General features: G+C 42.8%; 1 protein-coding gene across 2 annotated transcripts in view; it reads right to left on the bottom strand.

The window, feature by feature from the left end:
* The window catches only part of ep300b (E1A binding protein p300 b), a 64,094-nt gene that overhangs the window by 3,745 nt on the left and 38,351 nt on the right, over positions 1-21,998 (bottom strand). The window contains exons 15-29 of one of the 2 annotated variants that reach the window (XM_056287270.1): positions 21,703-21,948; positions 21,376-21,571; positions 20,765-20,916; positions 12,425-12,664; positions 12,113-12,201; positions 10,949-11,059; positions 8,993-9,049; positions 8,468-8,545; positions 7,819-7,886; positions 4,231-4,381; positions 3,441-3,701; positions 2,915-3,080; positions 2,034-2,201; positions 1,629-1,790; positions 702-983 (exon numbers count right to left, since the gene is read on the bottom strand). In XM_056287270.1, the coding sequence (XP_056143245.1) occupies positions 702-983; positions 1,629-1,790; positions 2,034-2,201; positions 2,915-3,080; positions 3,441-3,701; positions 4,231-4,381; positions 7,819-7,886; positions 8,468-8,545; positions 8,993-9,049; positions 10,949-11,059; positions 12,113-12,201; positions 12,425-12,664; positions 20,765-20,916; positions 21,376-21,571; positions 21,703-21,948 (2,427 nt within the window). The remainder of the gene's footprint in view (positions 1-701; positions 984-1,628; positions 1,791-2,033; positions 2,202-2,914; positions 3,081-3,440; positions 3,702-4,230; positions 4,382-7,818; positions 7,887-8,467; positions 8,546-8,992; positions 9,050-10,948; positions 11,060-12,112; positions 12,202-12,424; positions 12,665-20,764; positions 20,917-21,375; positions 21,572-21,702; positions 21,949-21,998) is intronic. The other variant, XM_056287271.1, reaches the window with a different exon arrangement.

Genomic DNA, 21,998 nt, shown 5'->3' with positions numbered 1-21,998 from the left:
CCTCTGGGTTACTGTAGCCTCCCATGGATGTTGAAAAATTCTTGCCACTATACTGAAACTAAAATGCGACATAATCATTCAGTACATCCCTATTACTATGTCTACAAGAGCAGCAGGAAATTGAACGCTAAGAGCAAAGGCACCTTGATCCCTGCTATGCGGTGAGGGAAGATTGTCAGTTTCTATCCACCTGTGCAGAGTTTCCAAAATGATATGGAAATGGTAAAGTTATCTCCAGTCACAAGCTTGATTCCTAAATTAATAGGTAACCATTCCCCTATTTCATGCCTGCGCTTCAATTAAAACTCCACTATCAATTGAAAACCCACTGTTCAAGGCCAATAACGTTCAATTCATGCTCTGAACACAACCAATGAGAGCTTGTTTAATATTAGTGAATGCATTAAAAGCCACCACTGTCTCAGACATCCAGAGCTTAAGAGGGGAGACCCTAACATGATCCCTATGTTTTTAGTGCCATATTTAGGTTATTGTACAGCTTTGCAGAGGATGTACCGGAAAAGCTGAGGGGGTGGGGGGGATGCTTTCAGAGATACATAAGTGAACTTTTAAACTAAGTGGTATTCTCTTTAATGTAGTAATATCCTTATAGGGGCAAAGATTTATTGACACTTTTCACTTGGGTCTATGAGGGGGAAAAAACAAAACAAAAATAAAAGGAAGACATTTGTCGTTCTTACCTCGCAGACAGTGCAGTGGAACCGGGTCTCCACGTGGTGTTTGCACTCGTTGCAGGTGTAGACAAACCGGTCCTGGCTCTGGTTGTGGAGCTCCACCAACATACACATGGAGCTCCATTTGGACCTTCTCAGAGAGCTAAACTCTAAGTGTTTGTCCCTGGCCAGTGTCAGGAAGGCGTCACGGCCATCCATCAAGTCACAGGCCATCAGGGGGTCTGGCTCGGTGATGGGTGGCAGCGAGTTGGCGGTAGGGCCAGCAATGAGACGGATGACAAAGAAAACCTGGCAGGGATGAGAGTGGAGAGGATCAGGGTAAGAACTGATGTGTAGTCAGGGGAGAGGAAGAGATTTAGAGATGCACACACACACATGTACATACACAGTGTATTATATATATATATATTTGTACATACATAGAAGTTGTAGTAATATACACACACACTTATACTAACTTGACCAAGTATAGACATGTGACTCCTCAAACCGATCAGTGATTAGTCACTGTTCAAACCCACACACACACACTCTTGTACTTCTATTTTTGTGAGGACCCCTCATTGACTACATTCGCTCCCAAGCCCTTAACCCTAACCATCAGAACTACATGCCTAACTTTAACCCTTAACCTAACCTAATCTAATCTAATCCTAATTCTGACCCTAACCCAAGTCCTAACCCTAAAACAGACCCTTAAAAGAAGTGGGGATTGGCAAAAATGTCCTCACTTTGCAAAGATGTCCTCATAGAAAATGCAACTTGATTGATTCTGATGGTTAAAAAAATCAAATTGGTCCTCACAGAGCTAGAAGTACACACGCACACATATAAATGCTGTAATCATCATGGAATTGTTGTATATAAATTTAATAGCAGGGATTGTCAGGTTTAGCTGGGATAATGTCAAGTTCCTTTTCCAGAATCAAATACCTCTTTGTGTTTCTCCATGGTGGCATAGAGTTTCTGGGAAAGATCATTGGAAACATTGGGCATCCCTGGCTTCTTCTTATTGGCTCGGCTCAGACTGCTCTTGTTCTTGCTCGTCTTCTTATTGTTCTTCTTTTTGGCATTCTTGCTGTCTCCTTTCGTGGCCTGTGGGTGACATTTCAAAAGATTTAATGTCAACATCAATATTATTCACTGCTGTAAGAATAAGTTATCAATACACGGCAGGACTGAGCTTCCCAGTGATGCCTACACATCTCAAACAGTTGTCAATGACGAATTAATTTCTATCAAAAAAAAAAAAAGCTCCATCAAAAGTCTTTTATGGGAGAATTACACACAAACATGCACACACTTTCACCCATGTCTTCCCACACCGATCTTACTTACATCTATGCTCTCGCTGGAGGTACTGTTCTCCTCCCTCTTCCTCTCCTCTTCCTCCTGCTCCAGTTCTTTTATGCTCTCCTCTAGTACATTGGGCCAGAAGTCCCCCTCAAAGTACGGCAGCTCCTTGGCACTGGTAAGACGATCCTCTGTCGCCTGCTTGAAGATGTCCTGAAAGGCAGTGAATGAGGAGGTAGTGAGTTTAACATTTCCCAAAGATGGGTAAGTAGAAAAGGCCCACACCTTGGAAAGAATGTCTCCCTGTTGTCCTAAGATTCTTTCCTTACTCTGTCTCTCTGAGATTTTCTATGGTTTTGTTAAAGGAAAAAAATGCTTCATGGGGTCACAAGGAGTAGTAGTGGGATATAGAACAAATGCAAAAGGGAATCCAAAATTCTTTCAATGTTACTGTTAACACTGGATTTGATTACTGCTATTGATTGTTAAGTATCAAAGTAAGCAAGGATCAAAATGATGGACAGAGAAAAGCTTGTATATTATGGTACCTTTTTATTATTTTTCCAATTCCTACAAATGGAGAATAACAGTTAAGTAATAACAGATGGCTTGTCTTGTTTTACTAATGAAGGGCATAACCACCTCAGACTGCTCCACTGTTCAGCTTATCTGCAATTTAAGATTTTTTTTAAAATTTTTAGCATTTTTTTTCCTTTATTGGATAGCGGATAATGAAGTGGAAGACTGGAAACAAGGGGAGAGAGAGCTGGATACAACATGCAACAATGGTCACTCCCTGGAATCGAACCAGGGATGTTGCGGTTATGTGGCATGCGCCATGAACATTCAGTTACCAGGGCGCCGGCTAATCTGCAATTTAAGATAATTTACAATGCTTCTACAAAAATAAAATACACATATCTTACCTTGTAGTCATGGACAATGCGCTCAGCCACAGCCTTGTCCAGCATCTTTTTGTACCACTCCTGCAGGCGTTTCGGCTTGGGTATCTTTTGGTCGACTGGGTGACAGTGGAAGATGTAGTCATCTCCTTCACTGGGTGGACAGGCCCAGATGTGACCAGTTGTAAACCTGCAAAGATCACAGTTTAGTTAATTGTTTTGGCCTAAGAAGAGGAATGAATCTAAGGCCATTAATTTAATTTGCATGCTCCTTTTCAAGGTCACCCCTGTCACTGAAAATGGTCTGTAGCTGTTGCTTTGGAATCTCTATGCAAAAGTGCTTGATTATCAGACCATAAAAGCATAGTAAGGATCACGTTTGATTAATTATTCAGTTTAGAATAACTTCGCATCAATTTTTTTAGGAATGAGTTCCAAATATCGGTTTTTAGTTGTTCATTCAAGGCTTAAAATTTTAGGGCAACATTTTTGTGTATTAAGTTGTGGATTCTGAAGTTTTCTGCAGGGAAAAGAATTTCTAATTTCTTACCCTAGTCTCTTGACATATTCCAGGTAGCCAATGAGAATCTCATGGTAGACACCTGTTCGGAGATGTCGAGGTTGAAAGAAATGCACACTGTCCAGGTAAGAGATGTAAACCCTTCTCTGATTTGGCGGTGGGCAGTCAGAACCGTACTCCTGAACGTGCATGCCAAAGAAACATACATCTGCTCCGTCTATGTCCTCGAATGCAAACAGGGCTTTGGTCCTGTACGGAAAGGATTCCGCCATCTCTCCACTGTCCACAAACCTGTATGATGGGAAGAGAGGGTCAGGAAATAAATTACCTCATGCTATCATTACTATAGCAAAACAATGGCTCAAACCACTTTTTCTTTTTGTAATTTCACCATTATGGACTAGATACTGTCTAAATATTACATGATTGAATGGGAAAAGAAAGTTACCCTTGAGTACGGATATTTTTCTCCTACTCAGAATTCCTATCACATTTCATCCACATAAGTGGATGAGTGCAATTTCAATGCAGGTTACACTTCATTTCATTAGTTACTTTTCATTAGGCTAAAGATTGTAACCTGCTCTACCAAAGGTCTGCTTTCAGCAATGTTACTTACATGTTTTGCATCGCTGTGAAATTAGATTTTGATTTTGGTGTTTAAGATAACTACCACTTATGACAGTGGAATAATCTTGTTTATTCATTTAACCTATGATTTTTACTCTGATTGTCTTTACTTAACCTAGTTCCTTGATTATTTAAAAATGTCACACTCCATCTAGAATCTCTGACAACATAATACCTTTGTCCTTCTCACCTGGACTTCATGCCCGGCTTAACCTCCACTACCTTGTCTGAGACATGAACCACACGGATGGTGACATCACCAGACTCTGGGTGGTTCTGCCGCTTGAGGTAGTCGTTTACTCGTGTCTCCAGGAAAGTCCCCAACTTGGTCTGAGGGAGCCCTGGGGAGGGAAAAGGAAATTGATAAAGGATACAGGGAAGAGAGTGGATAAGTAGGACATGGGGGAGAGATAGAGACAGAGTTAAGAGTAGGGTAATGACAGGTAGGAAAAAAAAGAATGAATGGGAAGTTTCATATCGTAGAAATAAAGGTCCGCTCAGTCTTAAAATTGTGGAGATAAGAAACCGGGGTTGACCTGGTTATGTCAAGCAGAGTGACAAAATTCTCCAATAAGGATTTGTGATAATTAACATGTAGAATCTCTTGATCTCCCCAAAAATTGCAATTGGCAAACAAAATGCCAGTACTGACCCAATCCGGGCAGTAAAAGAAGTCTCTGCAGTATAGTCACCTGAGGCTTTTTTTCTTCTAATTTTCTATGCCTGCCAATATGCCCAAATGCCTTTGGAAATCAATATGCTTGATTATGCTAGCTTTAAATAGGGTCGATTTAGCAGCCCCACCAGCACTTTGCCCTGATCTCTTAAGTCTGTAACAAGAGCAATTAAGAAGTGACACTAGGAGCTGACGAATAGAGACTGGGTTTCACAAGTATATAAAGACTGCCTCTGTAATTTGTCCTTGTACATACTTTTGTACATTTCAGACATTTAATATATATGCTTTGACATAAAAGAATAAAGAAATCCAAGAGCGGCAGTCAACGAAGCTTTAACTTATTCATTTCAAATTGACTTGGGACCGATCTGATCCAATATCGTTATCAGGTGCCAATACTGATGTAATTCACTCATCAGATATCAGACTGATGTTACTGATCCACGACCGATCCAGATTCCATAGTCTGATGTTTTTACGAATTATAAATACCACATATCCTGGACTATAAGTCGCTGTTTTTTTTTATTACTACTCATCTGGCTGGTACTGCGACTTATATTCCAAAGTGACTTACCCCATGTAATTTTGTTGGACGAATACACAGCATTTCAACTGAGGCCACTAGATGGCACTGTTTAATTTTGTGACTCAATTGAAATACTGTACCACCATATAAATGCGACTTATACACCGAAGTGACTTATATACTTATATATAACCATCCATCCATTATCCGAACCGCTTATCCTGCCCTCAGGGTCACGGGGATGCTGGAGCCTATCCCAGCAGTCATTCGGCAGCAGGCAGGGAGACACCCTGGACAGGCCGCCAGGCCATCACACAGACCCCCCACACCCACACCCACTCATACCTAGGGGCAATTTAGTATGGCCGATTCACCTGACCTACATGTCTTTGGGAGGAAACCGGAGCACCCGCAGAAAACCCACGCAGACACGGGAAGAACATGCAAACCCCACACAGAGGATGACCTGGGACAACCTCTCTAAGTTTGGACTACCCCGGGACTCGATCCCGGGACCTTCTTGCTGTGAGGTGACCGTGCAAACCACTGCGCCACTGTGCCGCCCCACTTATATATGTATTTTTTTCATCCCCCCCCCGCAACAATGCGTTTTTTTGCTGAGTGTGACTTATACTCCGGTGTGACTTGTAGTCCGGGAAATACAGTATGTAATAATGCAATTTTAAGTCCATAGCCAAAATGTCATATGCAAGTTCAAATAGTATGAAGTGTTTTGAGCGTGGGCACATGGGACACAAGCGCCTCACTTGCCCGCATACATAGTGGGAAACAGGCTGAAGCGGGGGGGGGGGGGTAGTAACAAGGCCGATGGCCGCATGCAAAAAGTGAAACCCCACAAAATGTAAACCTGGAGTCTCTTAAATTACAGTTATTTGGAGAAAGATAAAATGGCCGTAGATGATGTCGTAACTATCAGAGGGACCTAGTGTGCGTGGAGTTAGTGGTGCTGCTGCGTGTGTAACCTCCCCGGCAGCTACTGCAGCAGAGCCCAAATAGTTTCAAATAGGGATTAGAACTGCACTCTAGATTCCACACTGGACAAAACAACTGAATAACCACCTTTACAATCTTCCATCACTTTACCCAGGTTATTGTCACAATTTGACTTAAGTGAGGCTTGGAGAATAAAACATTCAAACAGCAGACATTACACATAGGTAAAGGTTTCAGGGGACAGGTTCAGTGCTGCCAGACTAGAGAGGGTGAATATCATCAGACACCTTAACGCCAAGCTAGTCAGCAGCAACATATTTCCAGTTGGTTTTACAGATCAACACTTAGTCAATGTTGTTTTGTCTTTCACCAACAGGAAAATATGTCTTTCTGGCATTTTAACATGAAATGACCTCAGAATAGGTCTTTTTAGTAAAAAAAGAAAAAAAATTAATATATTTTTAAAAATATATAAAAAAAAAAATTTCATATAAAATATTTTTTTTTTGATATTAATGACCAAGGAAAAAAAGCACAGTTTGACTCTTTTAAGTCAATTAACACATTAAAGGAGTTGCCACAGCAATTTGCACTCCTACACCTGTTTGTATGTGAAGCCTACTTCAACTACAGTTCAGATAATTTGCTTTGAAACAAATTAAAACTTTATGGATTTTAGCATATTTTTTGCTCTTTTAATAAGAGGTGCTGTGTGGTTTGCTACAGCCTCATGTAACCTTACACATAATACCAATGACAATAATCATAATGATAATAATAATATCTAAGAAAAAAAGCTCTGTATCGGTAAGTATCGGTATCGGCATATATCCAAATTCAGGTATCGGAATGGGAACTGCGAAAAAAGTGAATTGGTGCATCTCTAATCACATATTTTATCCACTACTGAACATACTTCCAGCACGTTTTTTTAACCTGTTACTCGGAGAAATCAAATTCACTCTGGAATGTTTACCATCCAAAATAAGTTAAACTACACAGGGCAAAAAAATGTGTTTGTTTTTTTTGTGCAACATAACCGTCATGTCATAAGTCAAAAACAGCACAAAGGGCAACTGTTGCTTGGGCTGATGGATAGATATTTAAAAAAAACAAACAGTAATGAGAGAAAAGGAATCTGTTCTATCTGTAGGCCTGTGACTTGTACAGGCTAGACGTAGGACTAGTAAAAGAAACGAAACCCCGCTGCTACACATGACTCCGGCAGCGACATTTTACGACGACTGGTTTCTGCATTACAGAAGCTGTCCAGCTGTGTGACTCAAGGCAAGAGGACCAGGCACTCAAAGATGAAAAAAACAACAACAAATAAAGACACAAACATCTTGATAGTTATAATAGTTATTTGTTAATTCAGTTATAAACAGAATTAAAATATAATCTGAATTCAGCATTTATTTGTTCTTGGCTTGTTGTTGATAAAAATGTCCCCCCCGCATATACTGTTGTGTTGACAGTGACAGTCACAAAGAAAGAAAGGATCAGAAAACAACAAAGTCCATGTAGAGAAAACAGGAAGACAGAAACAGTCCAGTGACTAAACAGCTAATATCATGAATAATAAACAAACTCACAAATGATGCTCCTTTACTTACTTTTTGCCGCGTATTTGTTCTCTTTACGGGTCTTGTTGGCCTTTTTAAGACAGCTGTCACATACAAAGCTGCGGAAAAGGGGGAGAATTTGTTTGTTTTTATTTTAATTTAGTGTTCACAATTCATGCATGTCTGTCACTGTTACCACTGGTATCAACCACTCAGAGATTTTAATCAAGATCGCAAACCACTTCAGTTTTTCCTTTCCTTTAACAAAGGGCTTGGAAAATACTCAAGTCTTAAAAAAAGTAAAGAGACCGTACCCTAAAGAGTGGGATCAAGTTTTTAGTAAGCATCTGAGGTTAACCACACTTGACCTACACTGCACTGTGTATATGTGTGTGTGTGGTGTGAGAGAGAGAGCGAGAGAGAGAGAGATGTGCTACCCTCCAGACAGGTGTATTAACTGTAGTATATTAGTCAGCATTCCCCCAAATTTATTCCATTTGTAAATTTCCTAAAATTTCCAAACCCTATTTGGTTGTGTTAATTGGGATTTACGAGGATGAAATTACTTGACAAAAATCCCATTATAGATGAAGGTAAATGTTAACAACAGCAGATATAAAGTTTTGATGGTTTTTAAGGCATGTACAGGAAGTCGAAAGATATAACAGAATGTGAGGAATGCGTGTGATGGCGGGCTCACCCTGAGGGCCATATGGTGTCATTATGCAGGACACAGATCTGGTGCATTTTACGACCGCAGTCAATACATTCCACAAGCCTGAAGTCAGGAGAGATAGAACAGAGATTGAGTGGATGAGACAAAAAAAAAAAAAGAAAAGAAAAAGCCTCATGTCACACAAAACGAAAATATTCTCCTGTTAGCTATAGGAGATGCAATGTGGCTTAATAACGCAAGCGAAATACCATGAAACTGAGAACGTAAAACAAAGCCAACAATGAAATCTTGATCTGATGGCTTTTCTGAGTCACAATGGTGTTAGAAAATGACACATAATACATTTTGAGTTTAAAAAAATAACACATAAAAAATGGGTAAAAAAACATTTGAGTACCTCATTTTGAATTCAAATAACATGTATTTTCTAAGAGCATTACATAAAAACAAATCGTAAATGAGGTTTACTCATCAACATTACACATCAGTCTATGATTCAGAGAAACGGTAAAAGACTAATAGATAAAGATAAGAGGTCAGATGACATACAGCTCAGGGTCGAGTGTGTCATTCTTCTTCCTCTGGAACTGATCTTTGTTGATGGACCTATGAGCAGGAGATAGGAGCACAAATTAGAGAACAAATTACTGTAACCACATCTGTCCCGCCTCTTGTCTGCACTGATTCAACAGGCGTGTCAACCACATGAACGTCTGCTACGCCAAAGAGTCTATTACTACGGGCCTGCGAGCCTGTTGGCTTTGTTCACCACCTCTCACAGCAGGTTTTCCTATTTCAGAAAATAGAAAACAGTATTTCAGTCTTCAACAATCGAGATCTTTAGAGGCCCCTTTTAACACACATTTAACATAAGAGAACGTTAGTCAAAATACGGGTTGAAAAAGGCGGACATGGTGGAGTGGGAGATAAATAAGGGCAGTAATAAGTCGTTTTTTTACTCGTCTGGCTGGTCCTCCGACTTTTATTCCAAAGTGACTTATACAATGTAATTTTGACTGCATTTCAAATAAGGCCACTAGATGGCACTGTTTAAGCTTGTGACTCAATTGAAAATACCGTATCATAGTGGTGCGCGTGTCGGGCAGGTTCGGGTAAGCGTACTAGAAAATATCACGGGTTCGGGCAGGCGGGTCAAAAAAGTGACAAAGCAGTGTTTCGAGCAAGTTATAAATAACTTACAGAAACACTGCGTGCAACAGACTAGGCTGTGCATTACTAGCCCACCTTCTCTCCCCCTCTCCCTCAAACACACATACACACACGTATACGCATGCAAGTGGCTTTACTTGTTTTGCTGCTATTCAACAATAAAGAACACCGTTTGGAACAATTAATCTGTTTATTTAGTAGCCTAGACCCCGCCCCTTTTTTCTCCCCAGTTGTATCCAGTTACCCTATTCTTCCGAGCCGTCCCGGTCGCTGCTCCACCCCCTCTGCCGATCCAAGGAGGGCTGCAGACTACCACATGCCTCCTCTGATACACGTGGAATCGCCAGCCGCTTCTTTTCACCTGACAGTGAGGAGTTTCACCAGGGGGACGTAGCGTGTGGGAGGATCACGCTATTCCCCCCAGTTCCTCCTCCCCACCAAACAGGCGCCCCGCCCGCACCCCAAGGAGGCACTAGTGCAGCGGCCAAGACACCCACATCCGGCTTCCCAACTGCAGACACATCCAATTGTGTCTGTACGGACACCTGACGAAGCTGGAGGTAACACGGGGATTCGAACCGGCGATCCCTGTGTTGATAGGCAACGGAATAGACTGCTACACTACCCGGATGCCCTGACCCAGACGCTATCAGGCTAAGATACAATAGGCTATGCTGCGCAATCAGTGTATTATGCTGGGCAAACAGCCCAAAAATGTAGTGCAACACTGCTTACTTTGCTGTAGACTAGGCTAAATTTGGAGGTTTGCGGGTTGGGTCGGGTGGTTAATTGACGCATATTTTAGTGGGTTGGGTGGTGCGGATTGGTGCTCATAAAGGATTAGTGCACATATTAAAAATCCCTGACCCCCGCATCACTACTGTACCACCATATAAACCAAAGCGACTTATGTTTTTTCCTCACAACAACACGTTTTTTGCTGAGTGCGACTTGTACGCCGGTGTGACTTGTAGTCCGGGAAATACGGTAGATCACCGTTGTCGACTCCTTTCCCAGTTGAGTGAGGAGATAATACAACTTTTTACTGAAGTGACAGTTGCAAATGGATCAAAGTGAGATACAAAGAGAATGGTATAATTAGTATAAAGAATGTGTAATTGGGCCTACAAATCACTAATGAGAATAGCAAGTATTTCAATTTTTCATGTTACAATGAAACAAAAATTCTCAAAATTAAAATCGAAGATTCCATAATAAAGACAACTATCTGTGAAAGAAGCCTAATCAGAGGAATTGCATCACCTTTAGGACAGTGAGGTATTGATTGAGACTAAGATTAAGAGAAGAAGAAGGGACAGGTGATATGGTACTCACGTCTGAGGCTGGGAGGGGTCGTCTCCCAGGGAAACACTCTCGCCCTGGATTTCGTTGAAACACTTCTCACAGAAGTGGTACCTGTCAGCAAGAAGCCCATATTTTGGTGAACTACACCGTTCGCCAACAGCACAGCCAATCACAGAGAGGGCACGAAGAAGCAGTCGCCAATCAGGGCAGGGCAGGACAGGCCAGGGGGCGGGCACACAGGAGGAGGCAGAGGGCAAAGTAGGTCGTCGCCAGGAGGTAGCAGCCAATCATGATGCAGGGTTTTTGTGTGGGCAGGTGTTTTGATTTTGCACGTAAATTTCGAAGTGGATGATTGGTCACACCAAAGCAGGCCAATGCAGACATCACAAGCGTTAAAAAAGGAGGGAGAGAAGGGAAGAAGGGAAGGGGAGATGGGGAGGGGCAAAATGAATATTAAAAAAAGCATGAAATAAATCGTTACAGGTCAGACGAGGACAATGGAGGGATGGAGAAGAAGAAGGGGCCGTGGAGGAGGGAGGGATGGATAGATTGATAGAAAGATAGAATGTGAACAACAACCAACAGAGGACAGAGAGCCAAGGCAAAGCAAAGATTAGCGTCAGACATCCAGTGGTAAACAACAACAACATTACAGCAACATGAGAGACCACTAGGAGCTGTGGAGAAGGAAGGAGGCTGAGGGTACAAGGCTCCAAACATGAAAGGGTGAATGAAGAAAAAAACAAAAACAAAGTGGTGGTGCAACAGAGACCCATCATCCTTCCAGTTCATTTATAAAGTGGGAACCTTTCTTCAAGCAAATATTCGCAAATGCAAGCTGTGACTTGCACATCCATTCACCCATTTGGAAACAACGGTTGAGAAACCAAAGATTTAACAACTAAAGAAGACCAGAGCCCACTCTATGAATGACAACATAATGAAAATTAAAACTGTGAATTATGAGGATGGATATGGTGCCAGGGTAACCATTTGAAGCCAAATTAAAACTTTTGACTCATCTGTGATTGATTAATGCAATGTTGCAGGTTCTATCAGTGTGAGAGAATATCACCAGACAAGGTCAGGCAATATCTAGTGGTGTGAATTCTCAACATATTTGACTAAATTCCACAATTGTTTTTTATGCCCATGACCTGTGTGTGATAGTGTCTGCAACTTTGCACCTCTTACCTGTTCTGGTAGCTGAAATAAGCAGCGTCACGTTGGATGGTGCATAATTGTTTTCCATAGCAGCATAAAGTTTGTGGGGAGAACTCAAGCTGTAAAAATAGGTGGGGCAAATAAAAGAGAAATGTTATTTCCGCAACTATGGGTAATTATATCCACACTCATACAGATATACTTGGTCTTACTCTGTGCAAATCAACCTCTCATAAAAGCAAAGTACAGATAAAGCCACAAACTCGGCGTTCATACACCCTTCATTTACACCCTTGCATACACGTAACACACACAAAACCCACATACACATGCCTGTCTCACCTTCCTCCCACAACAGTATCCAAGGCCCTGCATGACCGGGTCGATCTCAGACTCGAACACCTCAGCCAGCTTGGAGCAGTACTTGTAGACGCGGGATGTCTTGCGGTTGTACAGCCAGGCGTTGTTGAACATCAGCCAGATGTCTTCCACATACTGCCAGGGCTCCTGGTACTGCCCCGTGTCCAGCTTTCGCTTAATGGTGGACAGGTCCATGGGGTTCTTTACTATGTCAAAGTAATCCTGGTTTTGCAGCAATGCAATCCACATCCACCATAAGGTTAAGGAAATGTCCAGGAAGATGAAGAGGGTTGATGGTGGTGAGGATTTCATTGTCCGGGCAAGCGGAGAAAACCATCATCATCGCAACGATGTTCGTTGTAGAAGGAGAGTCGCAGCCGTCCGGGAGGTACCAGAGCGAGGGAGAGAAGAGGGTGCAGGGGGACAATGTTGTTGAGCGCTGCAGAGAGGAGGGTTCGCGTGCAGACAGAAAGACATGACAGCTTCTCCCCTCTGACTCTGTTTTGCACCCTGTCTCTAGTTCCTATCAGTGCACAACAGAGACTAACTGACCTCCAGAACACTAAACACATGGTTGAAGAAGTTAGCTAAAGATAGGGTGGGATATCACATTCTTTTATTTATGTACCACATCCAATCTATTTGTAGTGCTTAGATATAATATTTCACAAAAAGAGAGTGAAATATTCTGCTGTGGCTATAGTTATTGTTATACATTATTGTTCTCTGTTGTGGGTCTGAAAGCCAATAAAGTTTTCAGGCCCAGGAGGTGATGTGGGTGCAAAGCAGAGATGGAGAGTGCAGTGGTAACAGCAACTGGCGGACAAAAGTCAGAGATAAAACAACATAACTCTTATTAGCAACAATTATGGTTAGCATTAACAAGGCCAGCAGCTTTGAGTGGCAGCATGAGGCAAAGTTAAAGCCAACAGCACTGAAGCAAAACTAAGGTAAAAGTGGTGGATGAGACTCAAGTTTCCCCCCTCCACTATCTCTCTTCAGATTCTATCAAGAGATTAAAAAAAAAATCCCCCCCAAAGAATCTGAGAGGGGAATGTAAAGGGGGAAAAGGATAAGTTTTAAGAAGATTCAACCAACAAAAAACAGGAGCTGAGGGTTGTTTTTTTTTTTTTAGAGACAAGGGTCTATTGTCTATATCATCAAGGAAACACTAAACAGGAAATAGACCCTCTCCCTTTAATGGAACCAGTTACATCACAATCTAGTGATGCATATCAAAATATCAGCTCACAGAATAAATTTGTTTGAACTTTTGAATCACAAAAATGCTATTTTGACCATCAAACTGTATAACACACAGGTCTTGGGATATCGGTGCATCACTGAAATTTTTTTTTCTAGAAATTACATTATAGTGGAGATAGAAAACAGCTGAAGAGTGCACCACTGGATCATGATAGTTCCTGTTGTGAAGAGGTGAGCCAGGGGCCTGTACCCCAAAATCACTGCTCTAAAATGAGAATTGAGCAGTATTGCCGAGATTGAAAAGTGGCTGATGGTATGCCACTAGTGGTTCAGCAGCATATACCAATTCCTAATCGCATATGCTGATCCCTAGAGGGTTATGCCGCTCATGTTCCATCGGCACATACCGTTTCAAAACAGCAGGTGCCGCTTGAAAGTGGTAGGCCGCTGTCAGACTGTCCCACCAGTACCGCCCTGATGCATATGCAAATTTAATGGCAGTGGGATAGTTTTATGACAAGTACTGCCATAAATACATATTTTCTCTGTCTTTATTGACAATGTTAGGGTAACATAGCACTGTAAATAAAGGCATGTGTAAGTTTCTCTCATCTGTTCTTATTGATAGGCAAGGCTCAGCATTTTCGGTTTTTACCGATTTTCACCGAAAAATACCCAGATTTTTTAAAAGGAGCAGACCGGTTTAAACTGATTTTCACCCGGATTTTATGTTTCCACGGATCCAAAAGTTGTTCCTGTTCGTGTGAGGTTATGTAACAGTGTCCTCTTGTGGCGAAATTCGGCATGCTAGCTGGCTTTGAAAAATAAAAACCGAAAACGCTGAGCCTTGTTGATAGGATATGTGCGATTCTTTTGAAATGAGAGTGAAGTAATTACATGTATCCTTGCCGATGTATCCAAAGCTAATATTAGAGCTAGCCTTAGCAAACTCCGTAGCCAGTCTGACTAATCCATAACAGAAATTTAAAGCCAACTAACCAAATCACACTTGCATTATTTTTTGGCATGTTTAATTCATTAGTAGAACGTGATCACATTACATCATATAAAATTCAACATCGCGGAACATTAACCGGGCATATTATTTATTATTCATCATAAAAACTTTAAATCAGTAACCAGTTGCTATCATCATGGCATAAGTCGTTTTCTACAGCACATGTGTGTGTGTCCAACAGTTTAATAAAATAGTTAAGACTGAAAAATATTGACAGCTCTAGGTTTAGAGGCTGTTAAATGCTGTGTATGAGAACAAGTTACCAAATGTCTATATAGTGCCCCCTCCTGGCAGATATAGGAACCTGCCTCTGTAGAGTCACGCCAATGTTGGAATTTACAGTAAAACTATATATGGTGTAATCAATACATACATAGTCATTTCAAACTATCCAATGATAGATCATAGTGAGAAAATACCCCGATGTCTATGCCAATCACGCCTATGCCGGAAGAAAACGGCTTATGCCACGATGATAGCAACTGGTTACTCATTCAAAGTATTTATGAATAATAAATAATATGCTATATATATGCCTGGTTAATGTTTCGCAACATGGAGTTTTACATGATGCAATGTGTGATCGCATGATGTAATGTGTGATTAGGTGAAATAAACATCAGAGATGCTTCGCTACAAGCAGAAACTGCAGGAGCTACTTAGGATGTTGCAAGTTACTCCTCTTGATGGTATTCCTTGGTGGAAGGGTGGTCAGAGCATTCGCATTGTAGTGAACCCTTCTGCATCTTCAGCAGGTATCTCAGGGTCACAAGCGTTTTGCCCCTTAGCCCCTACGCCTCGCCTGAGTCGGGCAGCAAAGAACAAATTAGCCTTCACCTGCAGAAGGGCTCCAACTGTGGGCTCTCGTCAACCACAAACATCTTGAGCTGGTCTCAGCTGCCGTGGCTATCTCACCAACGGCTTGCCTCAGCTGTCTGGGCTCCAAACCCATCTTCTGCAGGAAATAGCACAATGATGTTGCTGGGAAACCAAAGCTGCCGACCTCGATAGGAAATAAGGTTGCGTACCATCCTTTGACGAAAGCTTCATCAATCAAATCCTGGTACATGGCTTTCTTCTGTTGGTGAGAGATGGCTAGCCTGTCCTCCCAGGGCACTGTGAGTTCGGCTACTAAGATAGTTTTTGTGCTCCTGGATAGAAGTACCATGTCTGGCCTGAGTGAGGTTACTACCACCTCTTCTGGAAAGACAAATCTCTTCTTCAGGTCCACTTGCATCTCCCAGTCGAAAGCCCAATGCAAAATTGGAGCATGGGTTCTTTGCAGTTGTTCTTGCCCAAGGAGTCTTATCTCCTTCCCTTTGGAAAGTGACACCTTCCAGTGGTAATGCCCAGTGTTTATTGGCTTTGACCCTCTGCAGGTCTGCCCATTTGGCAATTTCTGTAAGGACCTTGTCACCTGTATTGGCCTTCTCTCAGAGCTTTGGGACATCCAGTCAAGATGTGATTCAGGGTGCAAAGGGTTGCACCACACTGCTTGCAGGATGGGTCGTCTTCTTTGCCCCAGATCTTTAGATTGTTTAGAGTTGATAAGAGGTCAGCCACAGCACGCAGGATGAAGGTCAACTTGCCCTGGTTGGTACCCAAGAGCTCCTTCCAGGACAACGATCGTTTGAGTGCTTGGTCCCACTGCATCCACTGTCCCTGGCAGGTAGGGTTGGGCATCGAGAACTGGTTCCAAAATTCCGATTCCAAAGGAATCATTAAGAAGTTCAAATTTCAATTCTGCCTACTGGTTCCTAAATAAATTTCACTCTTGCTAAAGTTAGTTTCAGTTTCCGTGGTGGCAGCATGCAGCTTCCATAGTTTCCACCTCTGCAAGTTAAATGTGCGCCATCATGGACCAGAGCAAGCTGCGGTTGAAATTGTGGCTTTTCATTTTGCCTTGAAAAATTAAGTGTTGGCATAGTGCAACGCCTGTGGCAAAATTATTTCATGCAAGGGAGGATGCACAACAAATATGGCCAAACACCTTCGCCTACACGGTGTACAAATTAACCAGTGTACTGTGTCTGACACGTTGCGCTGGTCTCCATCTCTTGCCTCGGCATCCTCTTCAGCCAACCCTGAGCAAACAGCACCTTGTTGCAGTTGGGTAAGTGAAAATTGTTAACTTTTGTCTTATTCGCAACAGCGAGACAGCAAACATAGGAACAAATTATTATAAACTGTATGCAAATACTGAAATGTATTTTTTCTGTGCCGAACGCTCACGCCTGAGAAGGCAGATATGCTCATTTTTTTAAACAAGAACTGTTTCTAATTTAAGGAGTTTAATACCTGGTAGTCCGGACCAGGTTGTGACTGTGTCTTTATTTCTTCATCTTCATGTATGTAGAGTTGTTGTAAATGTAAATATAGGAATGAGACATTCACATGAATGATCTGTTCTTCAAACAGAATGGCTTGTCTAAAGTTTTTTTTAAATAAATGTTTCTTCTGTGAAATAAGCATGTGACCAGTGTTGACCCCCGCCTCTCAAAGAACCGGAATCGAGAATTATTAAGAAATGGAATCGAAAAGCAGAATTGGAATCGGAATCGTTAAAACCCAAACGATGCCCAACCCTACTGGCAGGCAAGCCCTACCACTTTTATGCGGCAGTCTTCTTCCACTGCCTCTCTGACCCTCTGCATCACTAGTCCTCTCTTGCCTTTGGCATTGGCCTGACTCCATCTCTTGGCGCTGTAAGTCCTAGCCATCCTTGACAGACTACCCCAATGATCTGATGTTTCCAGTATGCCTCTGCCTCCCACACTGCTTCCTGAGGCTTCCACTTCCTGCCACACTTAATGGTCTTGTTAGCGTGTCTGACTTTCTCATCCTCAGACAGTAGCAGTGTACTGACTGTTCTTGCCTTGGTGGCTTTGAATTCTTCCACCACCGATGAGACTGGTAAGCGGCGCTTAGAGGTCTTGCTGTACAGGTTGACTGAGCTGAAAGTTGAAGGACACCCAGCTATCTTCGCAAGAATTTGCTGCAGTCTCTCCATTGCTTTCACTCTTCACCCTTCTCCGGGGTCGGGTCGCGGTGGCAGCAAGCTAAGTAGGGCACTCCAGATGTCCCTCTCCCAGCAACGCCCTCCATCTCCTCCTGGGGGATCCCAAGGTGTTCCCAGGCCAGATTGGACATGTAGTCCCTCCAGCGAGTTCTGGGTCGACCCCGGGGTCTCCTCCCAGTTGGACGGGCCCAGAAAACATCCAAAGGAAGGTGCCAAGGAGGCATCCTAATTAAATACCCGAACCACCTCAACTGGCTCCTTTCAACGTGAAGGAGCAGTGGCTCTACTCCGAGCTCCCTCCAGATGTCCGAGCTCCTCACCCTATCTCTAAGGCTGAACCCAGACACCCTATGGAGGAAACTCATTTCAGCCACTTGTATTCGCGATCTCACCCTTTTAGTCACTACCCAAAGCTAATGACCATAGGTGAGGGTCAGAACGAAGATTGACTGGTAAATTGAGAGCTTTGCCTTCCGGCTCCGCTCCCTCTTCATCACAACGGTCCAGTACAACGTCTGCATTACAGCTGATACTGCACCAATCCCCCTGTCAAGCTCCCGCTCCATCCTACCCTCACTCGTGAATAAGACCCCAAGATATGTGAACTCCTTCACTTGAGGCAACAACTCATCCCCAACCCAGAGGGAGCAATCCACCATTTTCCGGTGTAGAACCATGGCCTCAGACTTGGAAGTGCTGACTCTCATCCCGGCCATTTCACACTCAGCTGTAAACTGCCCCAGTGCGCGCTGGAGGTCGTGTTCTGATGAAGCCAACAAAACCACATCATCTGCGAAGAGCAGAGATGCAATTCTGAGTTTCCCAAAACAGACACACTCCTCACATTGGCTGCGCCTTGAGGTCCTGTCCATGAATATCACCAACAGAATTGGAGACAAGGGACAACCTTGGCGGAGTCCGACACCCACTGAAAACGTGTTTGACTTTGTGCCAAGAATGCAGACAGAGCTCTCACTTTGGTTATACAAGGACTGGATGGCTTGTAGCAACTGCCCCGGTACCCCATACTCCCGCAGTCCCCCCACAGAGTGCCCCAGGGTACATGGTCGTAGGCCTTCTCCAAGTCAACAAAACACATGTAGACTGGCTGTTCAAACTCCCATGCCCCCCTCAGCACTTCCACAAGGGTAAAGAGTTGGTCCATTGTTCCACGGCCAGGACGGAATCTGCATTGTTCCTCCTGGATTGGAGGTTCGACAATTGGTCAGAGCCTCCTTTCCAGCACCCTAGAGTAGACTTTCCCAGGGAGGCTTAGCGATGTGATGCCCCGATAATTGGAGCACATCCTCCGGTCCCCCCTTTTAAATATGGGAACCACCACCCAAGTCTGCCACTCCACAGGTACTGTCCCTGACCTCCATGCGACACTGAAGAGGCGTGTCAACCAAGACAGCCCAACAATGTCCAGAGCCTTCAGCATCTCAGGGTGAATCTCATCCACACCCGGCACCTTGCCACCGAGGAGCTTCTTAACTACCTCAGAGACCTCTGCCAGGGGGGATTCGAACCGGGATCCCTGTGTTGGTAGGCAATGGAATAGACCGCCATGCTACCCAGATGCCCAATATTTCTAATATAATATTAAGACAGAAAAAATATACATTTACAGCAGTACTTGTCAAAACTAGCGACATTAAATCTGCCTATGCATCAGAGGGCGGTACTGGTGTGACAGTCTGACAGTGGCCTTCCACTTTCAAGTGGCACCTGCCATTAGGAAACGGTACGTGCTGGTGAAACATGAGTAACATACCAACCTCAGGATCGGCATATGCTGCTGAACCACTAGTGGCATACCATCAGGCAATTTTCGATCTCAGCGTCTCTCAAATTGAGATTTTTCATGTGTTAAGTGCAGCCACTATATTTTAGTGTCTTTGAATAACAAGTTTTATCTCATTTAAAAAAAAAATGTCTCCATTGAATAAATTAAATCAATTTCCCCCGATACAAATGCAGTGAAGTTAAAGGTTTTGGCCCACCTTTGCACATTACCCACAAATCAAACTCTGGCACAGCACTAACTACTGGTGAGGAACTGAACTAGGAAGCTACAAAGAAATGCTAGGATGAAGTCTAAAATCACAGTAATTCAAATTAAAACCTTAAAAAAAAGTATTTTGAATGGTGAGAGAGAGTGAAAAAAGTTTTAAGTTCAAATGAACGTGAGAAATAAAACAAAGCAATAAGCTATGAGCATTTTTTGGGGTACTGGCAAATTAATTACCCTTTAGCTCTTCTTTGGAATGAAGAATGCTGATGTACCGCTGCTAAAATGCTCTCGATGTTTGTCGCCAAATACAATGTAATAATCCTTTTCAGTATTATGACTGCTGGATGACCTATACACCGATTCAACTAGAACGCCATGGTTAAGCAATATCAACAAAATGAGCAAATCAAACCGTTTATGTGTTAAATTTGATTTGGGTCTAGGTTGTGCATGTCTGTAGGACTCCGTTAAAGCCTATAGGATTTTTTTTTTCTTAAGGAATAATTAGTCTTTTTGTCTTGGGTCCCTCCATACGGAGCGGTATGAGCAGAGCGCAAGCTAGATAAGATTTGCCTTGTGGCTGCGGGGTGGGTGTTCAACAGTCCTGGTTAAGTGCATTTAAATGCACTTAAACAGACCAGATTCTCATGAGGACCCAAACCCGGCTGGATTAGGTCTCCCAAAATAGTATGTCATTCATCCAAAAAAATTGATTTCAGAGGCATTTTACACCCCTACCCGAGAATGCAGTATGTTGTAGTTGTGTCAAGAAAATAAAAAATGTTCATATGATTGCTTTGATTTATCCTGCGAAATGAATGATTATCCTATGCTGAGAGAAAATTTGAGCAAAACAAGCACTTTCTTGTCATGGGAGTAAAGATGGATAGAAGGATCAAACAAACAGGTAACTGAAATGAGAATATCCAGAAAGCAATGACATCTATGACAAAGAAGCAAATGAAAACGGGAAAACTAGAAAAAAAAAAGCGGAAAAAAACACAAAACATAAATCTACATTTTAAGAGGAGCAGAAGCAAAATGGCAGCCAGTGCAGTCCCTTACCAGGTTAGTTTTGTTACTAGTTCGAATACGTACGGGTATTCCCAGTAACTGGGGGTCCACCGGCTGACGAAAGGGGAGGGACTCTGGGTCTTGCCTGTATAGAGCCTCCAAGGTGGGCATCAGAGACTGTCGCAGCTCCTCCGGCTTAAAGACTGAAAGAAAGTGAGCAGGACACACAAAAAGGAAAGAGGAGGGGAGGATATTTAGGAGAGAGAGAGTGAGAGAGAGGATATGAGAGAAATAGAGAATGGAGAGAAATTGGGATAAGAAGAAAGGGAAGGGGAGGGTGGATGAGTGTGAAGGGAAAAAAAGGGAGAAGAGGAAATTGGGATGTGCAAGGGAAGAGTGAAGAAAACTCAAGTAGAAGGACGGAATGAAGAAAGGGCGTAAAAAAGGAGAAATGCAGAGAAGGCCAGAAACGGGGAGGAGAGTATGAGAATAGGGTTAAGAAACGTTAAAGAAATAACATGATGATGTATGAAACTGACTTTTTTTTCAATGTACTGTTGTAAGGAAATACAATCTATACAGGTATTCATTAAATACATCTGCCTTGACAGAGGTTACTATTCAATCTTTATTAGAGTAGGAATTAAAAGGTATGTGCTTACTTTTTCTCTTATTCTGAACACTGGCTGGGGAGCTGCTGGTGCTTGTTGACCCTGAACCCTCCTCTTCAGGTTCTTTCTTCACCTCTGGCTTTCTGTCCTCACTTGTTGCAGTCGAAGATGACGACGACACTGATGATGAAGCTGTATCCATTGGCTCCCCCTTACACCCATCTCCCAGTGGTTTCTCCTTCTTTATCTGCAAATGGAGACAAACATTCAAAAATGAATCCTTAATGAATGAGAACATCTGAACTACAAAGTCGAGGACTTTTGTATACTTCAGCAGTTATTTAACTGTTTAAAATAAAGACTTGTGGGCCACTTTACCTCTGGCTTCTCCTCGGGTTTGGTGTCAGGCGGACCCTTGCCCATCTTTCCCGAGGCCTTGCCCTCTCCCTGAGCTTCAGCTTCCTCGTCCTCCTCCTCCTGCTTCTTCACCTCCATCTTAATGTCTCCCTGGCCAGGTGCAGGCCCGTCTGCCGGTGCAAGCTGGGAGCCAGGATCAGCATTGCTGCTAACTGAGGCTGGAGTGGACACCTGTCCATCCGCTGTCAGAGAGGACTTTTGAGACAGCTGTACAACAGAAAGAAAAAATGCGAGAGGGAGAAAGAGATAGGTTAAGG

Source organism: Lampris incognitus, chromosome 10, assembly GCF_029633865.1.
Source record: "Lampris incognitus isolate fLamInc1 chromosome 10, fLamInc1.hap2, whole genome shotgun sequence".
Taxonomy (NCBI): domain Eukaryota; kingdom Metazoa; phylum Chordata; class Actinopteri; order Lampriformes; family Lampridae; genus Lampris; species Lampris incognitus.
The sequence above is the reverse complement of the archived record's forward strand: the minus strand, read 5'-3'. Positions and strand labels throughout refer to the sequence as shown.